The 24520-nt window shown below is 46.8% G+C and overlaps 1 protein-coding gene across 2 annotated transcripts in view; it reads left to right on the top strand.

Moving 5' to 3' along the window:
- The first annotated feature begins 768 nt into the window (after nucleotides 1–768).
- LOC142032979 (A-kinase anchor protein 1, mitochondrial-like) overlaps nucleotides 769–24520 on the top strand; it is a 29849-nt gene continuing 6097 nt past the window's right edge. Inside the window, exons 1-6 of one of the 2 annotated variants that reach the window (XM_075032473.1) lie at nucleotides 769–6804; nucleotides 16953–17616; nucleotides 19673–19806; nucleotides 21243–21369; nucleotides 21931–22061; nucleotides 23910–24087. In XM_075032473.1, coding sequence (XP_074888574.1) covers nucleotides 16977–17616; nucleotides 19673–19806; nucleotides 21243–21369; nucleotides 21931–22061; nucleotides 23910–24087 — 1210 coding nt within the window. In that variant the 5' untranslated portion in view covers nucleotides 769–6804; nucleotides 16953–16976. Of the gene's footprint in view, nucleotides 6805–15572; nucleotides 16677–16952; nucleotides 17617–19672; nucleotides 19807–21242; nucleotides 21370–21930; nucleotides 22062–23909; nucleotides 24088–24520 lie in introns of those variants that run through there. The other variant, XM_075032474.1, reaches the window with a different exon arrangement.

Below are 24520 nucleotides of genomic sequence, written 5' to 3' on the forward strand. Positions count from 1 at the left end.
TAAGCCTAAAGATTTTGCTCTCGTGGTCGCGAGGCTTTTGCAAATCGGGGTCGTTGACCAGCCGGTAGATATTCTCCACCCTGAGTTGTGGGATAAATGCACTAAAGCGCTAGGCGAGGAGACAAAGTCCTCGGGCTGTGGGAAACACCTTAAGGCATGGGGAAAAGCCGAACAGGCTTTGCAGAAGGCCATACAAGAGCAGGAAACCTGGAGGGCGGCAAGGGACTGTCTGTTGGTCACCCCGAAATTGGGAGTCGGGGCAGCCACACAGACTCCGCACCCCCCAGACGACGGCAATTCTGCCGAGCTAGAACACCCGCGGGAGGCCGATACGTCCCCAAAATCCCCAAGCCCCGATCCGCTCACGGAGGCACAAAATCGAGCAAAATCTTTCTGGGGCGGGTTAGCCGAGGAGGCCAGGGGTGCCGCGGAGAAATCAGAGTCTGAGAACACTCGGGCTAAACCACCGCCCTGTGCGCCCCAAGATGGCGCCGAGCGGCAAGGGGAGAGGCGGGGCGAGGATGCCCCCGGCGGGAACAGAGACAAAGCGCTAGAACTAACAAGCGCACACAAAAGGGAAGGGGAGGGGAGCGCGGGTCAGGGGCGGAGAGCCAATCAGAGCGGCCGTCTCAAAAAACGGCCGAGCACCCGCCCCGAGTAGAAGGCGGGGCGAGCCAACGGGGGGGGACGGCCCGCCCGCAAGGGAAGTGGGCGGGGCCGGAGCCCAACGAAGAGGTGTTGGAGCCCGGAAGTGACCCGTCAGTCGAGTTCCGACTCCGGGTCAGACGCTTGCTGGGACGAGCGGCTCGCAGCCGATCCGACTTCAGAGGAGGAAACACCCCCCCGCTGGGGAAGTCAGGTGCCCTTGCCGGGAGAGCGGACTGAGCCTCCTGACTCTTTGCCTCAGCCTATGCCTGCCGAGCCGTCACCTGCACCCCCTCCGGCGCTTCCTCCTCCCTTTCTTTTCCGCCCCCCCCCCTCCGCCGCCTCGCAGCGGCCCGTGTCAGCCGGCCATGGAGCGGCCGCCGCCAGGCGCGGCCGGCCGCCGGGCAGAACCATCCGCGCCCGTTCATCCATCCCGCCTCTCGGCACCGGAGACGGTGAAACCAACTGCGCCCGCGATAGACGCGGAGCCGCCTGCAGTAGCCGCTGCAGAAGAAAGGCAGAGACATTGGAGGAGGGGAGTAATAAAAGATGCCATTATAGAAAGGACTATGCTCCAAGCATTCTCAGTTATTGCATCAAATGGACAGAACAAATGGGAAGCATTTGACTGGAAAGTCATTGAGAAATTAAAGAATGCTGTGAGTCAGTACGGAATCAAATCTGCGTTAGCTCAACAAATACTGCGATTCATTTTTTCTGCTGATACGCTGATACCTCAAGATATTAAACAGATAGCATGGTTAGTTTTAGAGCCCTCCAAAGTGTTCGTGTTTTTCCGGCCGTGGGAGACGCTCTGCGATCTGGAACAAGCAATGCCACAACAAACAGATCCCTTATGGGGAGTAACCACGCAGATGCTGATGAGTACTGGACCCTTCCCATCAGGGAACGCTCAGTTACAATGTATCATGGAGGTTCATCATCTATCACAGATCTTGGCATATTAAGCTTTTCTTACCATACCAGACAATATTTGAAACCCTACTTTTACTCAGGTGAAACAGGAGCATTATGAACCTTTCGCACAGCTTATTAATAGACTGCATAGGACAATCTACGACCACCATGACGTGAACGAGGGCATGAAAGAAAACATGCAGCTCCACAGGGAGCTACAAAGAAGCACTAGGCCAGTAAGACACCCTTGGTCAAGTGTTTTAACTGTGGCAAACGTGGACACATTAAAAGCAAATGTACAGCTTCTGCTAAGAAAAATGACAATACCACCAAGAATACAGGAAGAAGGGAAACTTTACACCGCGCATGAGGAGAATGCGGGCAGTGTGAAGAATTTAAAATAAGGATAGTAACTAAGAGATGTAACGGGCAAAACATGGACTGAACACAGCTAGAGAGTTAAGAGCTGCTTGATGAGTGGGGAGTTTTTGTTGTTGTAATCGTGGTGAAGGGACAAGGGGTGGATTGTGTGTAAATTGTCCACTTTTTGTCGGTTTTGTGATGATATTATTTTGATTTTGGTGTGGGGAATTCTTTTGTTGATGTAAGTGAAGATTTTGTGTGATGAATGTAGATTTTAATGATAGTTCTTGGAAATGTGATGCACAGAGGCGAGGGGTGGAATGTATTGGTTTTGTGTGGCAAGGTTTTGGTAGCAGGGGGAGGGGGTTACAAGGGTAGCTTCTGTAAAAAGCTGCTGGAAACTTCCCCGGTGTTTGAGAGAGAGCGAGCCCATACCAGCCGGCTCTAAGGCGGACCCGCCGCCGGCCAAGGCCAAACCAATCAGTGATAGTGGTAACGCCTCTGTGATAACATTTTTAAGAAGGAAAAAAAAGTTGGGAGAGTGAGAAACAGGCGCCGGAGCAGATATCCACCTGCAGCCCGTGGAGGACCCCATGCTGGAGCAGGTGAATTCCTGAAGGAGGCTGTGACCCCGCCAGATCCACCACTGCAGGGAGCTCCGGAGTGGACGTGGAAACCGCAGTACACATTCAACATAAAGGGACTATTGGGGTTTGGGCTTAGTGCATTTGTGATAGGGTGATCTTCAACAGCTCTAAAAGGAATTTTGGTAGTCCCAGGGTTTATTGATGCAGATTTTTGTGGGACTGTGAACATTATGATTCATGTTTTAATCCCTCCTGTTTCTATTCCTAAAGGTACCAGAATAGCACAATTAGTTCCATTCAGGTCGTGTGTTCCAAACCCAGGTGAAGTACAACGTGGAGATGTGGATTCGGCTCCACAGGGAAACCACAGGTATACCTTGCCATAGACATAACAAAAGGTAAACCAGAAAAGGTAGTGCAATTGGAAGGGCCTGACGGATTTATCGTCAAGAAACTGATGACAATCGATACAGGAGCTGATGTTACGATTATTTCACGATATATTTGGCCTCCATCATGGCCATTGATCAATCCAAATTTTGGCATTGCAGGGATAGGGGGCACACAAGCCACCTTAGTAAGTCAGCTACCGATTACATTTGTGTTCCCCTACGGTGAAAGCGTTACGACGCGTCCGTATGTCATGACTACCCCAGCTGAATTGTTTGGCCTCATAGGCCGTGATTTATTGAGCCAAATGAAGGCAATGTTAGTGACCCATCCTTTTTAGGAACAGTCACTGAGGAACAGCCAATCCTGAAAATTAGCTAGAAAACAGATGAGCCTGTTTGGATTGATCAGTAGCCGCTAAATTCTGAAAGGCTGCTAAAAATACAAGAGTTAGTTGAGGACCAATTGAGAGCGAGACATGTTGTTCCTTCCACTAGTCCATGGCATACACCAATATTTACCATTCCCAAGAAAACTGGGAAATGGAGACTGTTACATGATCTCAGAGCTGTGAATACAGAGATGCACAGTATGGGAGCCCTGCAGCCAGGTTTGCCGTTTCCAGTTATGCTTCCAGAAGAATGGGATTTGTTAATTATAAATCTAAAGGATTGTTTTTTCACCATTCCCTTGCACCCAGATAACACTGAACGGTTCACCTTTTCGGTACCATTGATTAACAAGGCAGAGCCCTATAAGAGATACCATTGGGTCGTGTTACCGCAAGGAATGTGCAATTCCCCCACTATGTGTCAGGTATATGTGGCCTGGGCATTAGAGCCTGTAAGAAAGCAGTTTCCTCAGTTACATTTTGATAGCAGGAAGGAACTTGCCACGGGATGAAATTTTAACTCAATTGCAGGACATCTTAAGCCACTGCGGAGTAATAATTGCTCCTGAAAAGGTGAAAAAGGCAGCACCTTGGAAGTATTTGAGGTGGCACATAGATGCTAGCAATGTTAGAAATTTCAACTGTACATGATGTCCAGAAGCTTGTGGGAGATATCCAGTGGGTGCGGAATCTTTGCGGTATCACTAATAACGATATAGCCCCTCTGGTAGAACTCTTGGGTACGAGCGCACGTGCAGATTGATACCTATCCTGCTGCCATGTGGGCCACGGTACAAACTGGACAAAAGGCCTTACATATTGAATGACATCTTCACGCTTCTTTTGCAGTGCTGGGTGTGCCTAAAGAAATGAAGACGGACAGCGGCCCAGCCTATGGTTCTACACGATTTGCTTGATTTTGTAATTTGTGGGGAATTCACCATGGTACGGGTATTCCACATCTTCCCACAGGACAGGCTATTGTCGAACGGGCCAACCAGATCCTAACGAGCATGCTGCGAAAACAAATGGGGGAACCCAGGGCTTACTCCCAGAGGAACGATTGGCCAAAGCCTTGTTTGTGCTAGATTATCTTAGATTGACAGGTGATCACAAAGACCCACGAATGGTAGCGCATCATGCTCTTTTACAGGTGGAAAGGACGCAACAAAGTACAGGAATCATGGTAATGTATAAGGACCCGGAATCGTCCCAACGGCAACTGGCACGGCACCGGCGGGTGCTGGAGCCACTGATCCAACAGATTCTGACTAATAGAGTATTACACCTTAGAGGACTAGCGGACATTGAGTCCTTCAGAGAGGTTTTTAGAACAGCGTGCCTTATTGTATGTAGAATTTGCTTTAGGTAAAAAAGATGTGTTAAGCATAATTTGATTAAGCATAGCGTGATTACGGGAAGACAGTGTGAGGTAAATGTAAAAGTTAGTTAAAGCCAAAATTGGGGGTAAGATCTATTTCCATTAATAACCTGGGAACGAGGTTGATTGTGTTTCCGCAGATACAGGCCCACAACGGACTCCTGTTGAATTTGCACGACCATCATCATCTGGAGCATCATAGATGGTGTGGCAACATGAATACCACCTCAGTCAAAAACTAATGTATGGGTCACTTTGGCTAACATAACAGGTCAAGATTCTCTGCGCACTGCAACCACAACATAAAGCCCACGAACCAATAAACAAGATGGCTATGACTCGTGCAAGCGTGCCTGGCCAGCAAGTGCATGTGTCATAGATTGCAATCGAGGCGGACTTTTGGCACCTGCTGGCCACATGTGCTAAAACCCGTTCCTCTGCAAATGTATAAATACCGGGATTTTCCGAAGAGCATCGGGCTGGTGTACGGTGAGGCCATCGTTGCATCTGTGGGGACGCCCACAGAAAGCTGGCACCTACCGATTGCTGGGCTGAGTTCGCAGAGCAAGATGACACAAGAATGTATGGAATGTTCATCTTCCTCATAGTCCTCATGGTCTGGGTCATTAGGGGTAACGGGTTGGCTCAAAGAATTATGGGCAGTGTTGTAATTATTGCGATTTTAGCTATTGTAATAATTTTACCTTGTTCAGCTTGTTAAGCAGCTTGGATTGCTCAAAAACAAAAAGGGGGAATTGTTGAGGATTTCTCGGCTGGGCAAAGGCATGTGAGCAATCCAGCCGCTATGTGGGAACGAAGCTTAAGTTTACAAAATACTGTGTCCTTGTGCGCTGGGAAAAAAGAAGATAAGAAGAGCCTGGCCTGACAAGCAACACCTGGATGCTGAAGAATGAGATAAGTAACTGCATCCACTGTGACCTTGGCAAGGTTTCATAGACAACTTTGAGAAAGTTCCCATGAGAAAATTGCGGAACCTACATAGCTGCAAACCACAAGTAGGTGTGTTTTAGTAATGAATAAACATTAACAATGTACCAATAATATTAGGACTAGTAGGCATAATTATCGTAAACTGTCTAAATATGAGCTATCCGTGCAAGTAAAGTGAATCACTTCTATCACTCATATTGAGTCGACTTTTGTGCATTCCTCTGCCGCTCGCAACCCTCAAATCTGTTAGGCCGAGAAACAGACAGAGGGCTTCTCAAATCTGCTCATAAGACTCGGCGGAGCAGACAGAGACGGGAGGGACGGAGCAGGCTTGACTACAGCCATTCCTCCCAACACGTGACAGAAAACTCCTCCTTGTTTGGCAAGGTTGTCTGGGTGTGAACGAGTTAATGCGCTGTTGTAGTATTAAGCACTCCAGTGGTTTACTTTTCCCTGAGACCTTGAGTATGGCCTCTGAAGATGTTATTACAATAGAGTTGTTAGCATGAGGAAAGGTTGTTTTCTCACCATGAGTTCATTTTGGGCGGATTTGGAAGTCTGTGTGGAGCTGGGGCTAAGGCCAGAGTCAGGGGATGCAAGGAATTTTGCTTGTATGAAAGTGAAAGCTTAGTTAATTTAGACTTGGCATGCAGTTTGAATTGTATTGTTACACCTGTTGGACATTGATATGTAGATTTAATGGTCAATAGGATACATGGATGGTCTATTCTTAAAGTATTTGCTTTGCAGAAAAGTCATTTTTTGGTTTGACAAGTTGTTAGCCTTTCACATTTTTCAGCACTGTATTTCCAGATTCAATATTTGTGAATTGGTTACATTTTATGAAATGAAGGGACAGATTTGGACTCCTATTTACATTCTAGTCTGTAATAGCTGGAGTTCCCGAAGCATTGTAAGATGCAGTAAAATAGAGAACGTGTTGGCATTTTTTTGACGGTTGCTAACCTCACTGTTCCCTTTCAAAGCGATTCTGAGCTCTAGACCTGGTGTGAAAGAGCTTGTAGCTCATTATATTCTTCTTTCTCTCTAAGTTACCTGGATGTACCTTGGAAGAAGTTCTTAACTTGAATCTACTGAGTTACAGCCCTGCGTGTGTGCACAGTATAGCCGAGGAAGAGCGCATGACATGCTGGAGGGCAGCACGACTCATGAGGGAGGTACGGCTTTTTCTTGGTAGCACGTGGACCAGAGCTGTCAGAGCAACTGGCCTGAGCTTGCTCCTCTGCTGGGGGGTCACTGTGTGACCCAGTTCAAGTCACTTAACCTCCTCATTCTTTAATGAGCTTCCTGTGTAAAGGGTGAAATATTGTGCAGGCATCTGCCAGAGCTACAGTACCTGTCATCTAGTAATGTCCATGTACCTGTGATTCTGAAAAAGAGTAGTACGGCTTCACTACATGTATCTCGATGGCACAGTTTAGTTCTTGATGAACTGGTTTGCTTGCATGTGCTGCTGAGTGCACTGAAGGAAGTGGCAACTTTTTTGTAAGTTAAAAGAAGCAAGAAGCCTGTAGAACTTGAGCTGTGCTCAAAGCTTTCTAGAATCCACCTTCTTATTACATCGCTGCTGTCCTGGTACCACTGACCTGACAGTCCTTCAGCTTCTGTTTCAGTGTTTTGTTGAGCTCTTGAAGGACTTCTTTTAAAAGCTCTTATGGGACACCGTGCTGGGGGGTTTAGGCGGGTGAATCTCACCACGTTTGTAACGTATCTTGCACAACAGGGCTACAGGCTGTTTGCTCTCGGACGTGAGACAAATCACGTTGTTCAGTTTGGAGGGTCCGAATGGACGGTGCTGCAGGAACCCAGCTATTGTGTGTTCTGGTTGCTGCTTCTTAGGTGTGCTCTCCTTAGTCACGCTGAGTTTAGCTACCTGTCCTAGGAACCAGATTCCTCCTTAAAGATCTCTGGAGATACTTTGAGATACTAATACTGAAAATCATCAACTGCCTAGAAAGCCTTGACTTTAACCTAGACATTCCATAATGCCTGAAATTAGGCAACAGGAATTCCCCTCACCACCCAGGGTGTGAGCTGAAGTTACCTGCAGTTCAGATCCACCATGGTACATAAGGTTCCCAGTTCCTGCAGGTTCTCTTGGGAGTTAACTGTGACAGGATTTTGTTTGTTTGAGGATTGCAGCCAAAGCTGTTCAGAGCTGGAAGCAGTTGATTTGCTATGGTGAGACTCTTGTGTTCATTTTGAAAACCTTGCAGGCTGACTTCAGGGGTATTTGGGAGCAAGTAGGCTTTTCCAGCAGGAGAGTTATCTGAAGAGTGTAATGCTTTAAAAGCAACATACCCCACTTCTCTATGGCTCTCATCTTTCATATGCACTTAACTGATGTGAAAAAATTATTTAAGGTATTTCTAGTGTCTAGGGAGACTGTAATAAGATCAGGGCTGGTATCCTATGTGGCCTTAGCAACATCTAGAAGTAATAAAAAACATTAATTAAAACATTAATGACTTTTAATTGTTTAATGTTTCAGATCTAATGACAAGCCTTTTTTAAATCCTGATTTCTAACTACAGTGCTTCTGTGGAACTCTTAATGCAAATGGCTGGTTAAACTTTATGAAGTGATGATTAACTTCAGGCAGCCACTTTCAGGTACTTGGAAGAAGCTATTTTATTCAGCAGGTGCTTAATATTTCCTGGAAATTAAAGCTGTTGAGTTTGCTTCTCATGAGGATTGCTGAAGGTGATATGTTTGCATGTCACTTGCTGCTTTTGCAAATGATCTGTCTTCAGCTGGTTTACCGTGGGTTTTTTTATTGTCCACTACAGGGATTCTGTTGAACTCTGCTGTTCCTGCATTTTGTAGCCTGGCTGGAAGCTGTCTCTGAATTTATGGGCCCTATACATTGCTATTAGCAGAGTTGAATGTTTCATGAAAGATCATTTAAAATCTTTCTTCAGCAAACAAATCACTGCTTGTAGACCTGAAGAGGTCCTGATTGCCTTTGACCTCTGCTGCCACCTGGCAATGAGGATGAGAAACTTACCATGTGCTGTAGCTGATTTTGACTCCCCGTGTATAAGTAGCAGCAGTTCCTGGCAAAAGCTCATGGTCTGCATGTGTCTCTTGTATTGGGAGTATTAGCTTTGCATGGGGATAAATCTGTGAATTGGAAACTTGAAGTCTCTGGGACAAGGACTGGAGTGTGTACCCCCATAAATCTTAAGGCTGTGACCTTGCAGTTTTTCCTTCCTTCAAGAGGAGCCCCTTTTGTTATGAGCTTGGACTTGTATTCCACTTCGTGTTGAAATGCAGGGTTAGGAAGAATTTTTTGGTGTTCAGGGGTGCAGGAAAGAAACTTGCACATCACTTCCCTAAAGTAGTTCAAGTTGAATGGAGTGTAGTGTTCTGTTTGCTGCCTGGTGAAGGGGATGGGCTCCTGTCTCTTGAGCTAAGAGTACCTATTTTATATTGCTTGTGTTCCCTCCAACCCGATGTGACTGTAGGAAGGTCACTTGATCTGTGTCTTGGCTTGGCTTTTTAAAAAAAGGACTGCCAAAGCTGAGGAGAGGAGGCAGCCTGCAGTCTTTGGGGGAAGCCTTTCTGTGTAGAACAGCCCCTTAGTGTAACCTGGGCAGGGCTTGCCAGTGCTACTGTAACACAGATCAAAGTGAAGCATGTCTCTCTCTGATTAGGTCTCAAATATGTTGTGTAACTGTCGTGGTTTCACCCCAGCCAGCAACTAAACACCACGCAGCCGCTCACTCACTCCCCCCCCCCATCCAGTGGGATGGGGGAGAAAATCAGGAAAAGAAGTAAAACTCCTGGGTTGAGATAAGAACGGTTTAATAGAACAGAAAAGAAGAAACTAATAATGATAACACTAATATAATGACAACAGTAGTAATAAAAGGATTGGAATGTACAAATGATGCGCAGGGCAATTGCTCACCACCCGCCGACCGACACCCAGCCAGTCCCCGAGCAGCGAATCCCTGCTCCCCCCTTCCCAGTTCCTAAACTAGATGGGACGTCCCATGGTATGGAATACACCGTTGGCCAGTTTGGGTCAGGTGCCCTGGCTGGGCATGAGAAGCTGAAAAATCCTTGACTATAGTCTAAACACTACTGAGCAACAACTGAAAACATCAGTGTTATCAGCATTCCTCACATCCTGAACTCAAAACATAGCACTGTACCAGCTACTAGGAAGACAGTTAATTCTATCCCAGCTGAAACCAGGACAGTATCTTCTTGTAGCAAGCTTGTTAATGCATACAAGTTATCTTTCTGCTCGTTCAGTCTAAATGACTCTCAGTGAAATCTTTGCTGTTCCTTCCTGGTGCAGATGAACGTGGAGTGCCTTTTTCACAAATATTTGATATTCTTCCTCTCTGTGTGCTTCTGCAACTTATTCTCAGCAAGCCAAGCCCTGGGTTCAAGGCTTCCAACTGAACAACACTGCTTTTTGCTTTTCTGTTTAAGTCTAGTCCAGCTTTTGTTTTGAGAAGCTGCTTATCAAGGTCTTGTTGCTGTGCACAGTAAACCTCCCAGTGAACAGCTCTTGATGCTGTTCTCCAGATACCTGTTTGGTCTCAGTGCTGCCTCTTTTCTCACTGTCTCTTGCAGCAGTATCAGTGTGTTGTGATGTAAACCTCACTGTTCTGTCTCCTTGAAAATTCAGGTCTGTTTTGTTGTTGTTGGTGGTTTTTTTTTTTTTTTTATGTGCAGAGTATATTGGAAGCCTTTGGTTAGTTTAGTCTCTGCTCCTGAGTGCTGTCCATGCCTGTTTTGTGGCAATTGATGTAGGTGCCAGACATCTGACTTAGCTGGCTGCTTTTAAATTTTAATTTTTAAGCTGCACCGGTAGTGGACACTACACTCGTTAGCATTGCCCATAGCAAGGGCTGCATTAGCTTCATTGGTGTAGAAGCAAACACAAAATACTAAGTATTGGATGTATTTTTTCTGAAATTCTGGGAAGTAACTTGTTCTATTCTCCAGCCTGGGTGAAAATGCAGAAAGAATGAAAGACAATAAAATCTGGATTTGGGGAAAACTTTTGTAATGTGTTGGTAGATTATAAAGGTAATAACAGCTGTACTGTGGAGGACTGATTCTCTTTAGTCTTCTATGAAAAATGCTTTTAAAAGAGTTGAATCTGGACTGGTAAGTGTGTCAAGGAGGAAAGAAAGAATCGCAACAACTGATGTCTTAGCCTCTTGGCTGTAAAAGCAGTGTTCATTCCCCAGTCAGGGATGCCTGTGCACAGAGTGGGTTAGTCTGAATCAGAGGACTTTCTCTGCAGTTTGGAGCTGGGTGATAATAGAAAGGTTGTGTGGCCTCTGGCTTATGCGCTAAACTCTCCTGGCTTGCTTGAAGAAGCAGAACATTTGGTCTGGCTCTGTTTCTGGAGCAGACTCCAAAACTGGGAAAAAACCCACCCCCAAAACCAAAACAACAAACCAACCCTCCACCGTATCTTGAGGAATAGCCAAGAAAGGTAAAGGTGGTATTGGTAAAGTGGTACAGAAGCAGTTTCTGAAATTTGCTCCTGTACCTGAAATACCTTTCTGGCAAAGCGGCGAAGAATTGATCTTGCCTTCCTCTGTAATAGTGTCTCTCCCTGTGAATCCTCTAGCTTGGTTGAGGAAACTATAAATAATGAAACGATGGGAGCAGGAAGGTAATAAGAGATAAAGTACAGTAAGGAGCTTGATAATCTGATAGGGTTAATGTTAGTTACAAAGTGTAACCTGTGACTTATGGCATAGCAGGAGTGATCAGCCCAGGGCCTTGTGTTAATCCTTTAGGCAGTGCAGGTGCTGAGGGTTGCTGGTGGTCGGTGTTTGTATATATATGAGCTTCTTGGTGATTTCCAAAACACCTGTAAAAAAACCCCCTACAGTTTGGCTAGGTTGATACTTTTGTTGTAAACCCATGCTTTCCAGTGTAAATAGAAACTCTTTTGAGTCCTGCTTTGGCCCAGAAGTGGTACCGCTGGAGCTGTGCTGGGCCACTGTTTGGCCGTGACCGTAAAATGAAATACGAATAAAGCCTGGGCCATCAGTGTAGCAGCTTCAGCTGCAAAGGAGGGGACTGAGCTGTTGTGGGAACACCAGTGAAGCTGATTACACTGAAAGGAGTTTTTATCTTGGAGATAAAAGACAGCCCGGTGTTGGTGGTGTTTCTTGTTCCAGAGCTCTTGTTTTGCTCTACAGCAACCAGCTTTTTCAGCCTTTTGCTGATGTTGTAATGAATCCCTCTGCAAATAGGACTGTTGGTTCTCAAATATTTTAAGGTTGTGGAGAGACTTCATTAGTAGTTTTCTGAATTCAGAGGAGCCTGTTTCTGGAGCTCTGTAGCCCATGTTAACTGGGCTGGGAAAAGGTGGTATTGCTTAAGGGGTATCTCTTGCTGCTGTTGTCTTTCAGTGCTGCTGGCTGCTGTTTGAAGCAGAAATTGCTGCAGAACACTTTAATTACTTAAGTATAGAGAAACTTACCTGTTCACTTCTTTTTCAAATAAGTGCCATCCGGTTTGAGACCTTGCTTGCCTGGCTCCTACCTGTCTTTGGAGGTTTGTAGCCACTGAGTCATGTTTTCCCAGCTCTCACCTCTGCGTGATGGTGGTTTTGATGGTGGTACACCAGGCTGGCCTGGGAAAAGAGTGCGGGAAAGGCTGCAAAGTCTTGTGGCCGACTGACACCCTGGTGATCAGGAGTGCGTGATGCAAGGGCTTGCAGCCCTGTGACATGGCAGGCCACTGTGACTTCACAGATGTGTCCCTTGAGGTCAGCCTCTGATGCAAACCTGAGTGGGTAGGAGGTCTCTTTGCTCTCCAGTTTGAACCTCACTCTGGAGAGGCTCTCTCTCCAGAGAGGAGGCAGCAGGTGGTCCCTCTGTGGCTGACTGCCTGCCTCCTTTATCTTTGTACGAAAAAGCAAAGAAGCTGTGGTTTAGATACTGCAGTACCCTATGCCAGTTGGGCTTTCAATGGAAAAAGAAAAGCCTTAGGCCAAATGTAGATCAAGTAAGTCTATGTCTGTTTCTCTGCAGTAATTTCTCGTATTTTAATCTTAATGGTAGGGCCTCTAGTTCTTTAGGTTTTTGTCAACTCCTTATGTCTCCTATAAGGCAGAGCACGTGCTACTGGTTATTTTTAGCATGGAAAATTTTAAGAGCCCACGTGGTCCCATTTAGTTTTAACTGTGCCAACCTTGTCCAGTTCTCTTTCACCCAGACAGTATTTATTTCCTGAGTGCTGTATCACTAACTATAGGATTTGTAGGGAGGCATCCCGGCCTTGCTGTTGAAGCTACATCTCCAATTTAGCTGCCTGCTCGTTTGCTCTGTGGTCCTTCAGGACAGCCTTTAATTCCAGCCTGGATTTCCACTGCTTTTGGGGTTTGGAAGTGTAACCTCTCCAGCGCTGGGGCGGAAGGGGAGCGGAGGAGGCAGGGACTGGCAGCAGTGTAGGGTATGTCCCTGCAGAGCACCGGAGCTCAGTCGCTTGGGACTTGTCTCTCTTCTTGTAGAGACTTGAAGCCGCTTGCCCCCAGAACAGACCTCCTGGTGTGTAGAAAGCCCTGAAAATCCAGAGCAAGTGCTTGCTGAACTCTCCCCTCGAACCTTGAGAGTGAATTATCTGGCTTTTCTCTGAACATCATGCTGCAAACATTTCTAACCTAATAAGGATGTGTATACTGAAGGGTTGTTTGTCCTGGCTAGGGAAACAAGGTGGCTTAAAACTGCTCTGGGACCCTAATGTGAACAAGTAGAATAAGTTGACTGTCTTTGGCGCCCTTTTTTTTTTCTTTTTTAAAGGTAGGCAAGGGTGTGCGTTCATTCTTGTTCTCATCTCCCTGGTCTTTACCAGGAGTTTTCCATAAATCAAGTCAGGATAGAGATTTGGAGAGCTGACTGACCCCTACTCTCCCTTGCTGTCTTAATCCCATCCTGACCTACCGTGGGGATTATTTAGCAAGTTGGAAAAGTCTCATGTCCTAGCTGCAGCCCTCTGGCCCTGCCTTGACAGAAGGTGTGACATTTAGACCGGATTCCTGACATGCCAGCAAGAAGTGGAAGTGGCTGGTGGTGCGGGGTGAGCGCTTACAGTGTGCGAGCTCCGCGCTATTTTTGGTGCGGGACTGCATGGGGCCCTGCGTGTTGGGAGCCGATCGTCTCCGGTCCAAAGCCTCCAGAGCTGCTGCGTTTCTCCAGCTGGCTCCTCCTGCCTGGAGAGTGCGAGGACTGTCGGGCCAGGCTCCCTCCAGTTTGGCAGTGTTTAAAGCCATGTGATTTGACAAGTTGCCACGTTCTGTTCTGCTGCTGGCAGGAGAATCGCAGGCTTTCTTCCCCCCATGTGTTTAAATGATCCCATTGCCCCTGCAGTCCTGAACTGGCTGTCAAATTGGCAGCGGAGAGCGGGTTTTGTCGCTCTTAAACGTGTTGGAAAAGGCATGTGGGCTTTAGGAGCTCTCCTGTGGAGGCAATGGGAGAGAAGTATGTGCTGCATCTTACAGCCGTTTGGTTGAGCAGGTTAAAAATCAGCCATCTTCTAGGCATCATGTAAAAAGTGACATTGTGACCAGCGTATCGAAATCAGGCCAATGAAGTCTTCCCATCACATTTACGTAAGGAGATGTTTGTTGGTGTTAGCTGTCCCCTAGCCGACCCGGTGCTTTAGGGTGTCTGCTGGCATCTTGTCCAGACCCACTGCCTTTCATCCCTTTCTAGCTGACGGAAGGATGTGGAATTCCCATTTAACACGATCACTGATAGTATAATGCAGCTCTTGCTAAAATTAGTCAAATTAAAAACCTGAAATTAAATGAGCTTCACAAGGAGCAGTCAGCTAATCCACCAGTCCCCACTGATCTAAATATCACAGAAGAGTGAAGATCTTTATCTTAAATTATATTAATGTTGAAAATGACTCTTAGAACTGTTTTGTCTGCCAGGCTTTGGGACAGGCCTGGCCCTCTGTGGGGCATCCTGCCACTGCCTTCCTGCGCTGCGGAATTGTGTGGGGCTATTGTTTGTACAGTTGGTGCAACTTAATAGGGAATCGGATAATAATAGGGCTGTCTGTTTAATCAGGAAAGCTTGCTCGGAATGGACTTATGTGAGCTACTTTAATTTGAGTTTGTGGTACGCCTGCGAGACAGCTTGTAGGGTGGTTCTGCATTAATTATAACAACTTAAGCAGACAGCAGACGAGCACTCGCAGTGGCTCACAATGTGCCATTGTGCTGGAGAGCATAAATGTGAACCTTTTGTCTTGGGAATGTACAGACTTCACCCGTTCCACTTACCAAGTTCCAAAAACCAAACATCCAAATTATTGCCTAGGTTTGTTGGTTTTGGTTTTGGTTTTTTTTTTAATTCCAAATCTCAGATGTTGCCGTTAACTGAAAGTTCATCCTCAGCAGTGAGCCCTGCTACCTGACTGTGTAAAGCCAGCTGGAAGTAACTTGGATTTAGAAGAAAGCAGCTATGAATGCCCAATTAACACACACTCAAGTTTTCTTTGTAGAACAACATAAATACCTCATTTGTGATATACTGGAGATATTACTGGATTTCTTAAGTCATGTCTGCAGCTGACCTTTGATTTGGGATTAAGCAAGAAATTTTCTAGTCCCTGTTTTTGCCAGTCATGTATTTACTTGCCTCAGTCGTTAGGACTCTGTGGTAAACAGTACAGAAGCAAGGCTGGCGTCTGAGCTAGCTTGGATAAAGTTGTGTATTTGCTGTTGTGGCATGGGAGGGTGTGGCTGGAGGAGGTGAGAAATCTGGAGAGAATATTAATTTTTCTGAGGCTTGGATGCTCGGTTTGAGCCTGAGGGAGGCATGTTTTTGTCCCTCGTCTAGAATGTAATCAGCTTGTCGTGAAAATCAAGGCCCTAAAGGAGAGTTGTATTTGGAAGCTGTGGTCAGAAGGCTTGCTCTGATAACAAGTTTTTTTCCGGTTGAGACAGACTAAGCATAGTTGACAGAATGACTTGATTGTCTTGTCTTGTCTTGTCTTGTCTCGGAAATATTATGCTTCTAAAGAGGAGCTAGATAATACTCTTTTCCAGTGCGTGGTTCCCATTTCTGGGACTTTGCTATCTCCTGAAAACAATCTTTATTTTTGTTGCTCATCGGCAAAAGTCTTGAGGCCTGTTTGGAGAAAAATCTGTCATGTGTAAGCATCACCAGACATGTGATGTTTTGCTTTAATTCCTGCTCAGTGAAAATATAAACTGTAAGTGCTTTGCAGCAAGGCTGTTTTGGGGATGTGGGTAAGTGTTTAGCTTTGTGTTCCAGCTGTAGACTTTCCTTAAGGAAAAGGAAAGGCATGTCAGCCCTGCCTCGGATAACCCGGGTGAGGCTTGTAAATGGAGGAGCACGACTGGGGCATGAGTCTCGGCGGTGTGCAGGTGGGGAAGGGTGCACACACTTTCTAAGTCAGAGAGACAGCTTTCGACTCTAGAAAGTCAGAGAAGCAGCAGCTGTCAACATAGTAATGTAGAACAAGCTTTGGAGCTGGGTTCCTAGGTAGTAGTGTCCCTATCCGGGCTGCTTTTGCTAGAGAAATACTGCGGTTGTAAGGGCGCTATAGCAGATTTCCCATCTTCACTGCTGCAAAATCTTGTAGAGGCACTTCTGGTTATTGGGAGGCACTTGCTTGATCAGGCTGTAGCTGTTCTTTGTTTAGGAATTCCTACACTGTGTGTATAAAAGTAAATGGAGTAGCTGCGTGTTGCTGTTTAGCGTCTACTTAACTGCAGACTTCTGTCGTGTGCCCGCTCACCAGCCTCTCGCAGTTGCTGTGGATGAGAACATTTGCAAAGCACTTCACCTTCACTGAGCTGTTATGTTTTAGAGAAGTGCGTGTTGTCAACCTATGAAACTCTCAGGAATGTGGTGCTACCTTTCAAGCAGAGAAGTGGGGAGACCTGCAGCGTGTCAAGTCTGTGTCTCGGAGTGCTGGTGGTACCGCTGTGTTGTGAACGCAGCCTGATGCTGGAGAGACTTGCAGTGCCGGATGCTGTCCTTGTGTGTAGTACTGACCTGCGAAGGTGAGGCAGGAGAAAGAAGGTGAAATTGTTTTACATGTAAAGGTGGGATAAGGTGAAATTGGTGAGTGTAATGGTGAGAAATGTCCAGATATTCCTAGTCTTAGGTCAGGATCTTGTTCTGTGGTCTGTTGGTGGAGCAGAGATGTGAATTTAAGAAGTGGCTAGAAAACGAGTCTGTTCATGCTAATAGAAATACCTCAAGGCATTTATGAAACTTTAGCCTTGCTGTTACCTTTCCTGTGACTATTGTAACATGGCTTTTGTTTCTTCTTCTAGACATAATTGCTAAGGATCTGTAAAATGGCTTCACATTTCCGCAAGATTATCCCATATGCCATACCTGGAGTGCTGGCACTTGTTGGCTGCTGGTGGATCTATTCCCGTAGAAAAAAGCATGCAAGCTATCACGATAAACAAGCAATAGCCTCTGAAGAAGAGCAGCAGGAAGAAGCGCCAGAGAACGATTCACCACCCAAACCAGAAGCATGTGTTCCTCGAAGACTGCCTCTCTCGTCAGAAGAGGAATGCCGAGAGAACGAAACCTCGACCTCCCTGCTCTCAGCAGGGTCGACGACGCCCTCTCTGCTGTCTCAAACTCACGAGAGGCTAGATCTCTCACAGGACCTTCCAGACCTGTCAGTAGTGACAACGCAGCCCAGCACCCTTGAGGACGACAGTGAAAAACTAGAAACGACAGGATCTCAAGATGAAAGCGGTGTCCCTGCTTGTGTTTCTCTCCCTCTGATCTCAAAGAGCACAGAGTGTCACGGCAGTGCTGCGCTGAGCCTTGTACAGGATTCAAGCTCTAGTGCAAACCCAGATCAGTGGCCATCAGCATCAGCGACACTGACACGAGAGTCTTTGGGAATCGTGGAGGATGGTCCAGGCTTGAATCATGAGCGTAGCAGGGCAGCAGAGGTGGATGGAGATCGCTCAGGAGGTAAGGGATTTGAAAATGCTCCCACGAAAATGTGGTGAACAAACATTTTATGTGCTGTAACCCTTCTGCTTCAGAACATGTTCAGATAAGTCCTCTTCATCTTTACCTTTGCCAGTAGATGAATATTTAGGCCTCGTGTGCAGGTGGGTATGCATTTGCTCTCAGAATTCCCGTCCCTGTAGGATCCCGTGTTAGCTGGGTGATCTTCAGGGTATACGACGAAAGGTTGAACAGACCGGTCTGCATTCAGCACAAAGCTTATTGTCTAAAGCGAAGCATGTGCTTGAGTAGCCCAGTGAAATGGGCTGTGTCTGGATGTAGGCCAGGCTGTTGAACACCTTGCTGGTTTGAGACCTGCTAATGCAAATGGTTTCTGCTTCAGTTCGGGCAGCCTCTAGTAAGGACTGGGTTCTTATCTGTGTTTGTGGGCTGCTGCCGAAAGGAGGCTGTAAGGCAGGTTTCTGAGGTGCTGTTGGATGAACCAGGGCAGTGCTCTGATGAGTTGTGATCAAATCAGTTGGTTGCAGACCAATTACCCTGAAGCCTTTTTGCTTGGAAGGGTAGGTGCATGCCAGGAAATCCCAACAGGGAGCAATGTTCGTGGAGTTCCCCCATCTGTCTCTGTGTTGCTTTTGCCTTCTAGATCCTGGATGATGTGTGCCTGGCCGAATACAAAGCTGTCTGAGCAAATGTTAACCCGTGTGACCTTGGGGATGGACGTTAAAATCCTTTATAGGACCCTGTGGTGCCAACAGCCCTTAATGACAGGATGTCTTTTGTAATTGCTACAAAGTAGTTGGAACGCTGCTTGTTGTGAGACATGGGGATTGAGTTTGCCAACAATTAAGGATTAAACCCACAAAAGATTTTCACTAGTGAGAGTAACCATAGGAGGAAAACGGTTTTGCCTTGTTGTGAATGCTGGTGTGATGAGAAGGTACAACGGTGTGTTGTGGAGCCTGGTGATGACAAGGGCTGAAAGCTCTGCAGGGAGACAGGTAGGGAGATGGAGTATAGCAGGTAAAGTTGATAATGTGGCTATGTTGGATAAGAGGTCCTACAGCTGACCTTCGCACCCAGGCTGTGAGACTTAAATCCTCATCCTTGTCTAGCAAGTCTATTGCAAACAGCTGCACTGCTTGCCTTTGACTTTCGAGGCATCTGTGCTGTGTTACTTATTAAGATGTGGCAAATGTGAGGCAGCTGTTGGGCTTATTTTTCTCTTTGGTCTTGTACTGGGTGATCTGAATTCTTGCAAGCAAGTGAGGATCTTCATGTTTCTGCTTGTTAATCTGGAGGAAGGATCAGCCTTGTTCTTGTTCTTGATCTTGTTACACTGACTGTATCTGGGATCTGACCAGGAGGAAGCTGTTTGAGTTTGTCCCCTTCCCAAGTACGAATGTTCCTGGTATCGGCTGATGGTTTGAGAACAAAACGTAGCTCAGCTCTGGCACCTTGTTTCTTCAAGCATATGACAAATCCGGGCAAGAGACAATCCTCTACCACAGCTAGTAGTGGGCACAGCTGGTGCTCAGGTCACCGTGCAACCCTCGTTGGGGCAGGAATGTAATGTCAATGCAAAGAGCAGACGAATAGGTTGCACATCCCTCCCTGCATGCTGAACTCCCTGTGAAAAGCCCTGTTTAAACCATGTGGGGAAAATGCAAAATACCTTGCTGCAGCGGCAGTTCAGTGTTGGTGTTAGCATAGCTCTCGTTCAGCTGGTAACTTTTGACTTAAAGTGTCTTGTCTCTGCTGCTGCATAAGGTGTCACCATGTTTGAAGGACTCCTGCTGAACTCGGGCCTCCTTCTGTTGCATTCCCAGAGGTGTGCAGGTTTTTCTCCAGCAATAAAAGGAAACTTGCAGCAGGCTGTGTGTGATGGGACTTTACCCTTTCTGAAATACCAGAGAACCTGATACAGGATCATCCCAACTGAATGCATAGGAAGAGCTCAATGTCACCTCTCTATGAAATTATAGATTTTCATGGCCTTGTGTCTGGTAGCTGGATTGTGTGGGTTGTCTGAATACTGACATGTCTGTATGTCTTGTAGGTTCGGATGTAAATAGCGTGGACTTCGTGGACGGTGGCTGTGCCATGAGGAAGACAGTGAGTCGGCAGAACTCGAAGCTACGAGGAGAATCCAGCAAGTCCGGCGTCGTTATCTGGGAGATAGAGGTTCCAAAGGTAACCAGCCGTTGGCCTGCTCGCGCATCCTGCCTTGCCCTACATAGCCATCTTCTGGTTCTTCCAGCCTGGTACTGGCTCAGTGCCATCCCAGAGAGATCAACAACAAATCAACGAGGATTTAAGCATTTAGCTCCCGTTAGGACTCAACAGGAACAAAGAGCCAGTACACACCTGTAAACAAGAGGCATGTCAGGGTTATGCCCAGGGTAATGTTGGTTGCCGGACTCATTATTCCCCATTATCTTCCACCCCAATCTGTTAGTCTGATGCTCTGAAAGCATTCAGAAGGCTTTGAGGGTACACAGTTATTAAGGGCAGGTGATTTTTTTTTTTTTTTTCCTGCTATGTAGGAGGGTTATGTTTCAACTGCCTGTCCAAACCCTTCCTCACAAGCTGAATGCTCGTCTGAGCTATTCTGTAGAGCTGCTGTGTCTCTGTCTTTATAGTGAGCTTTCTTTTGGGTTGAGAGAGAGACTGTGTTTTTAGGACCATGTTCATACCTTCTTCCCTGCTTTGTGTATGCAAAATCATCTGTGGCTGTCCTGCACAGCATCGCTCTTGCAGTTCTGCTGCTCAGCAGACCCGAATACTGACAGCCAGTAATGTGAGACAGCAGCTGCCGGCAGGATAAGCATGCTGCCTCGAGTGCTTGGATGCTGTGAGCCCAGGGAAGACATGTAACGTGCATTTTAATGGATCAGTAAAACACAGGCTAAAGAAGCAGTTCTACAGCAGAAAAATATGTTTCAGTGTTTCATGAAGACAGGCTGTCACTTTTCTTGAAGTAGCCAACTCTACATTGTATAGGATTATCCATACTGACTTGGGCCCAACACTTCTGCTCTGGTACCTGGTCTCTGACAGTAGGTGGTGGCAGGTGCCGGTGGAAGAGTAGAAGTAATAGGGCATGCAAAGACATCTCTTCATCATCCCGCACAGCTGTCCTGGGACTCTGCAGTCTAATGGGCATGATAGCCTGGTTTACTCTCCCATGAATTTGTCTACTCCCTATTTAATCCAATTAGCTTGTTTAAAAATTGCTAAAACTTAGTATTTCATATTTGAATGAAAAATGCATGTAGCATGCTTTTTTAAAATAAGAAATGGTAGGAGATTGGGAGAGGACGTGACTTCACTTGACTGTAGGAAGACAGTAGCTTTTACCAGGCCTGGTAAAAACCATCGTGTCTTTGTGTCATTCTACAAGATATGAAGACGCATCTATCAAAACAAGCTGTGCTTACCGATCTGTATCTCCCTTGACTTGTCATAGACCCGCTGAACTCTGTGCTGGTCCAGCATTCCCTTATATTTATTCTGCCTGGCCCTGTGCTACAGGAACTGGGAACGTGGGTGAAATAAGCCACAGAGAACAGTGTTGTTTGATCTCTGTTTCTCTTCCTGACTGTTGCTTTCTTGTTACTTTCATAAAGGAATTAGTTGGCCGCTTGATCGGCAAACAAGGAAAATTTATGAGCTTCTTGAGGCAATCGTCTGGTGCCAAAATTTATGTCGCAACACTGCCTTATTTCCGTGACTCCCAAGTCTGTCACATCGAAGGTAAGCGGAATGTCTCTTTATTCATGGTCTAATATGTAGCTTGGGGGCCTTAATTAGATGGGCAAGGAATTTAAACAGATTTAGTGGCTTTGTGAGCCTAGTGCTTTACAAAACTTTTCTAATCGGTGCTGTTACAGTAGAGGTGTATGCCAAGTTGCCTGTGCCTTGGCATTTGAACCCTCTTATTCTAGAGGTGAGAATGCATTTTAACATCTTCGGCTCCTGTAGTTTAACCAACACGTTTTGAAGGATCCCTTCAGGCTTGAAGGAGGAGCTATGGGATGCGTATCAGCAAGTGCGGTCTTGACTGTGAAGGATGTTAGATTAATTGTGGCTGAAAAATATCTGCCAGTGAATTGGGTTCATACTGGAGGCTAACGCTGTTGAAACTGGGGCCTGAGTTGCTCATGTTGGTCTGATGTCAGGTTACGCGGCCAATCTATTAAAACTTAAATCGTTGATGTAGCGCAGAAGGCTTCTGGTAGCTCTATCACTTCACAGGGTGGGGGTGTCCTCAGCATATCTGTACTACAGACTTTCTGTGGGATTTTTGTCTTCCAGGCTCTTCGCAACAAGTAGAAAAAGTACTGAGCCTGATTGGCAAGAAGTTCAAAGAGCTGTGTCTCACCAACATCTACGGTCTACCTCCACCAACACCACTGACGCTTCATTCCCTCCTTATGACTGCCTGGGTAAGTCCCAGCTTGCTGGCTATGCTGATGTCAGGGTGGAAGGCTGTTGTTGGTCGCTGCTGTCGTAGTATGCTATGTCAACGTGGCTGGTTCACAGATGCCCTCAAAACCAGTTGGATTTTGTGTGGCTCTCTGCTGTCCAGCTTATGTAACTGTTACAGCTCAGATTTGCCTACCTGCTCTTCCACTGCTGTTTCCATTCTGCCTGAGCTGAGAAATGTAGAATCATAGAATCATTTAGGTTGGAAAAGACCTTTAAGATCGTCAAGTCCAACCATTAACCTAACACTGCCAAGTCCACCACTAAACCATGTCCCTAAGCAGCACGTCTACACGTCTTTCAAATACCCCCAGGGATGGTGACTCAACCACTTTCCCGGGCAGCCTGTTCCAATGCTTGACAACCCCTTCAGTGGAGAAATTTTTCCTAATATCCAATCTAAACCTCCCGTGGCACAACTTGGGGCTGTTTCCTCTCATCCTGTCACTTCTTACTTGGGAAAAGAGACCAAGACCCACCTCGGTACAACCTCCTTTGAGGTAGCTGTAGAGAGTGATAAGGTCTCCCCTCAGCCTCCTTTTCTCCAGACTGAACAACCCCAGTTCCCTCAGCTGCTCCTCATAGGACTTGTGCTCCAGACCCTTCACCAGCTTCGTTGCCCTTCTCTGGACACGCTCCAGCACCTCAGCGTCTTTCTTCTAGTGAGGGGCCCAAAACTGAACACAGTATTCGAGGTGCAGCCTCACCAGTGCTGATCCCTGGGTGGGCGATCCCTGCCCTGCTCCTGCTGGCCACACTATTTCTGACACAGGCCAGGATGCCGTTGGCCGCCTTGGCCACCTGGGCACACTGCTGGCTCATATTCAGCCGGCTGTTGACCAACACCCCCAGGTCCTTTTCCACCAGGCAGCTTTCCAGCCACTCTTCCCCAGGCCTGTAGCGCTGCGTGGGGTTGTTGTGACCCAAGTGCAGGACCCGGCACTTGGCCTTGTTGAATTGCATACAGCTGGCCTCAGGTCATCCATCCAGCCTGTCCAGATCCCTCTGGAGACCCTTCCTACCCTCGAGCAGATCAACACTCCTGCCCAACTTGGTGTCATCCACAAACTTACTGAGGGTGCACTCGATCCCCTTGTCCAGATCATTGATAAAGATATTAAAGAGAACTGGCCCCAAAACTGAGCTCTGGGGACCACCACTTGTGACTGGCTGCCAACTGGATTTACCTCCATTCACCACCACTCTTTGGGCCCGGCCATCTAGCCAGTTTTTTACCTAGTAAGAGTACACCCATGCAAGCCACGAGCAGCCAGTTTCTCCAGGAGAATGCTGTGGGAAATGGTGTGAAAGGCTTTACTAAAGTCTAGGTAGACAACATCCACAGCCTTTCTCTCATCTACTAAGTGGGTCACCTTGCTACAGAAGGAGATCAGGTTAGTCAAGCAAGACCTGCGTTTCATAAACCCACGCTGACTGGGCCTGATCACCTGGTTGTCTTGTACCTGCTGTGTGATGGCACTCAAGATGATCTGCTCTGTAACCTTCCCTGGCACCGAGGTCAGACCGACAGGCCTGTAGTTCCCCCGATCCCTTGGGTAAATAAGTCTTCCGACTGCTTCGTGCCGATAGTCTTTTTGTATGCAAGGCGGGCCCCGCCTCAAGTCTGATTTCTGTTAGAGCAGCAGGGAGTAACAGTGAGTAGCTTTTGGAAGTGAAATACCGGAGTGCCAGGCCTTTTCCACCCATGGCTGTAAGCCTCAGGAGTTGCTGGTGGAACATGGAGTTGCTGTGAATGAAGCTTGTGTTGCAGTGAACGCTAATGAGAATTTCTTTTCTCCACATGACAGCTCTTCCTCCCAGACGGAGCCTCTGTAGAGGTCATCGTGGCAAACCAAGTCGACGCAGGGCACATGTTTCTACAGCAGCATACGCACCCCACTTTCCATGTTCTGCGTAGCCTCGACCAGCAGATGTACGCCTGCTATTCTCAACCGGAAATTCCAACCCTGCCAACTCCAGTAGAAGGCATGTAATGTGATTGCTCACAAATTGTTCAGCTGAGAAACTTCTAGGGTCACACGAAAGCCTGATGCCACTGGGTTAGGCTTGGGAAGTTTCCCAGTGGATGAGAATGTGATAGTTCACTTGTCATTTCATATTTTGTTAAGCCGCTGGCAGACTACAGATGCTGCTCTACTCTTCCTTACCCCACTCATCCCTGGAGTACCTCCCCAGCCACTTAGTTGCATGTTGAAATTCAGACTGAGATAAAGTCCATCTCAGGTTATTTCTAATCAACTTGGCATCTGGTGTATTTTTGCTGACAAAGTGTGGAACTACTCCCAAATCTTCATAGTGTCACAGTCTGCACGTGGTGTAAAGTGGAGGGTGCATCACATGGAAGGGGGTTACTAGCGCTAACTTTCCTTTTTGGGGACAGACCTCACTGTTAGTGACC

The sequence above is a fragment of the Buteo buteo genome, chromosome 7 (genome assembly GCF_964188355.1).
Source record: "Buteo buteo chromosome 7, bButBut1.hap1.1, whole genome shotgun sequence".
In the NCBI taxonomy this organism is placed as follows: domain Eukaryota; kingdom Metazoa; phylum Chordata; class Aves; order Accipitriformes; family Accipitridae; genus Buteo; species Buteo buteo.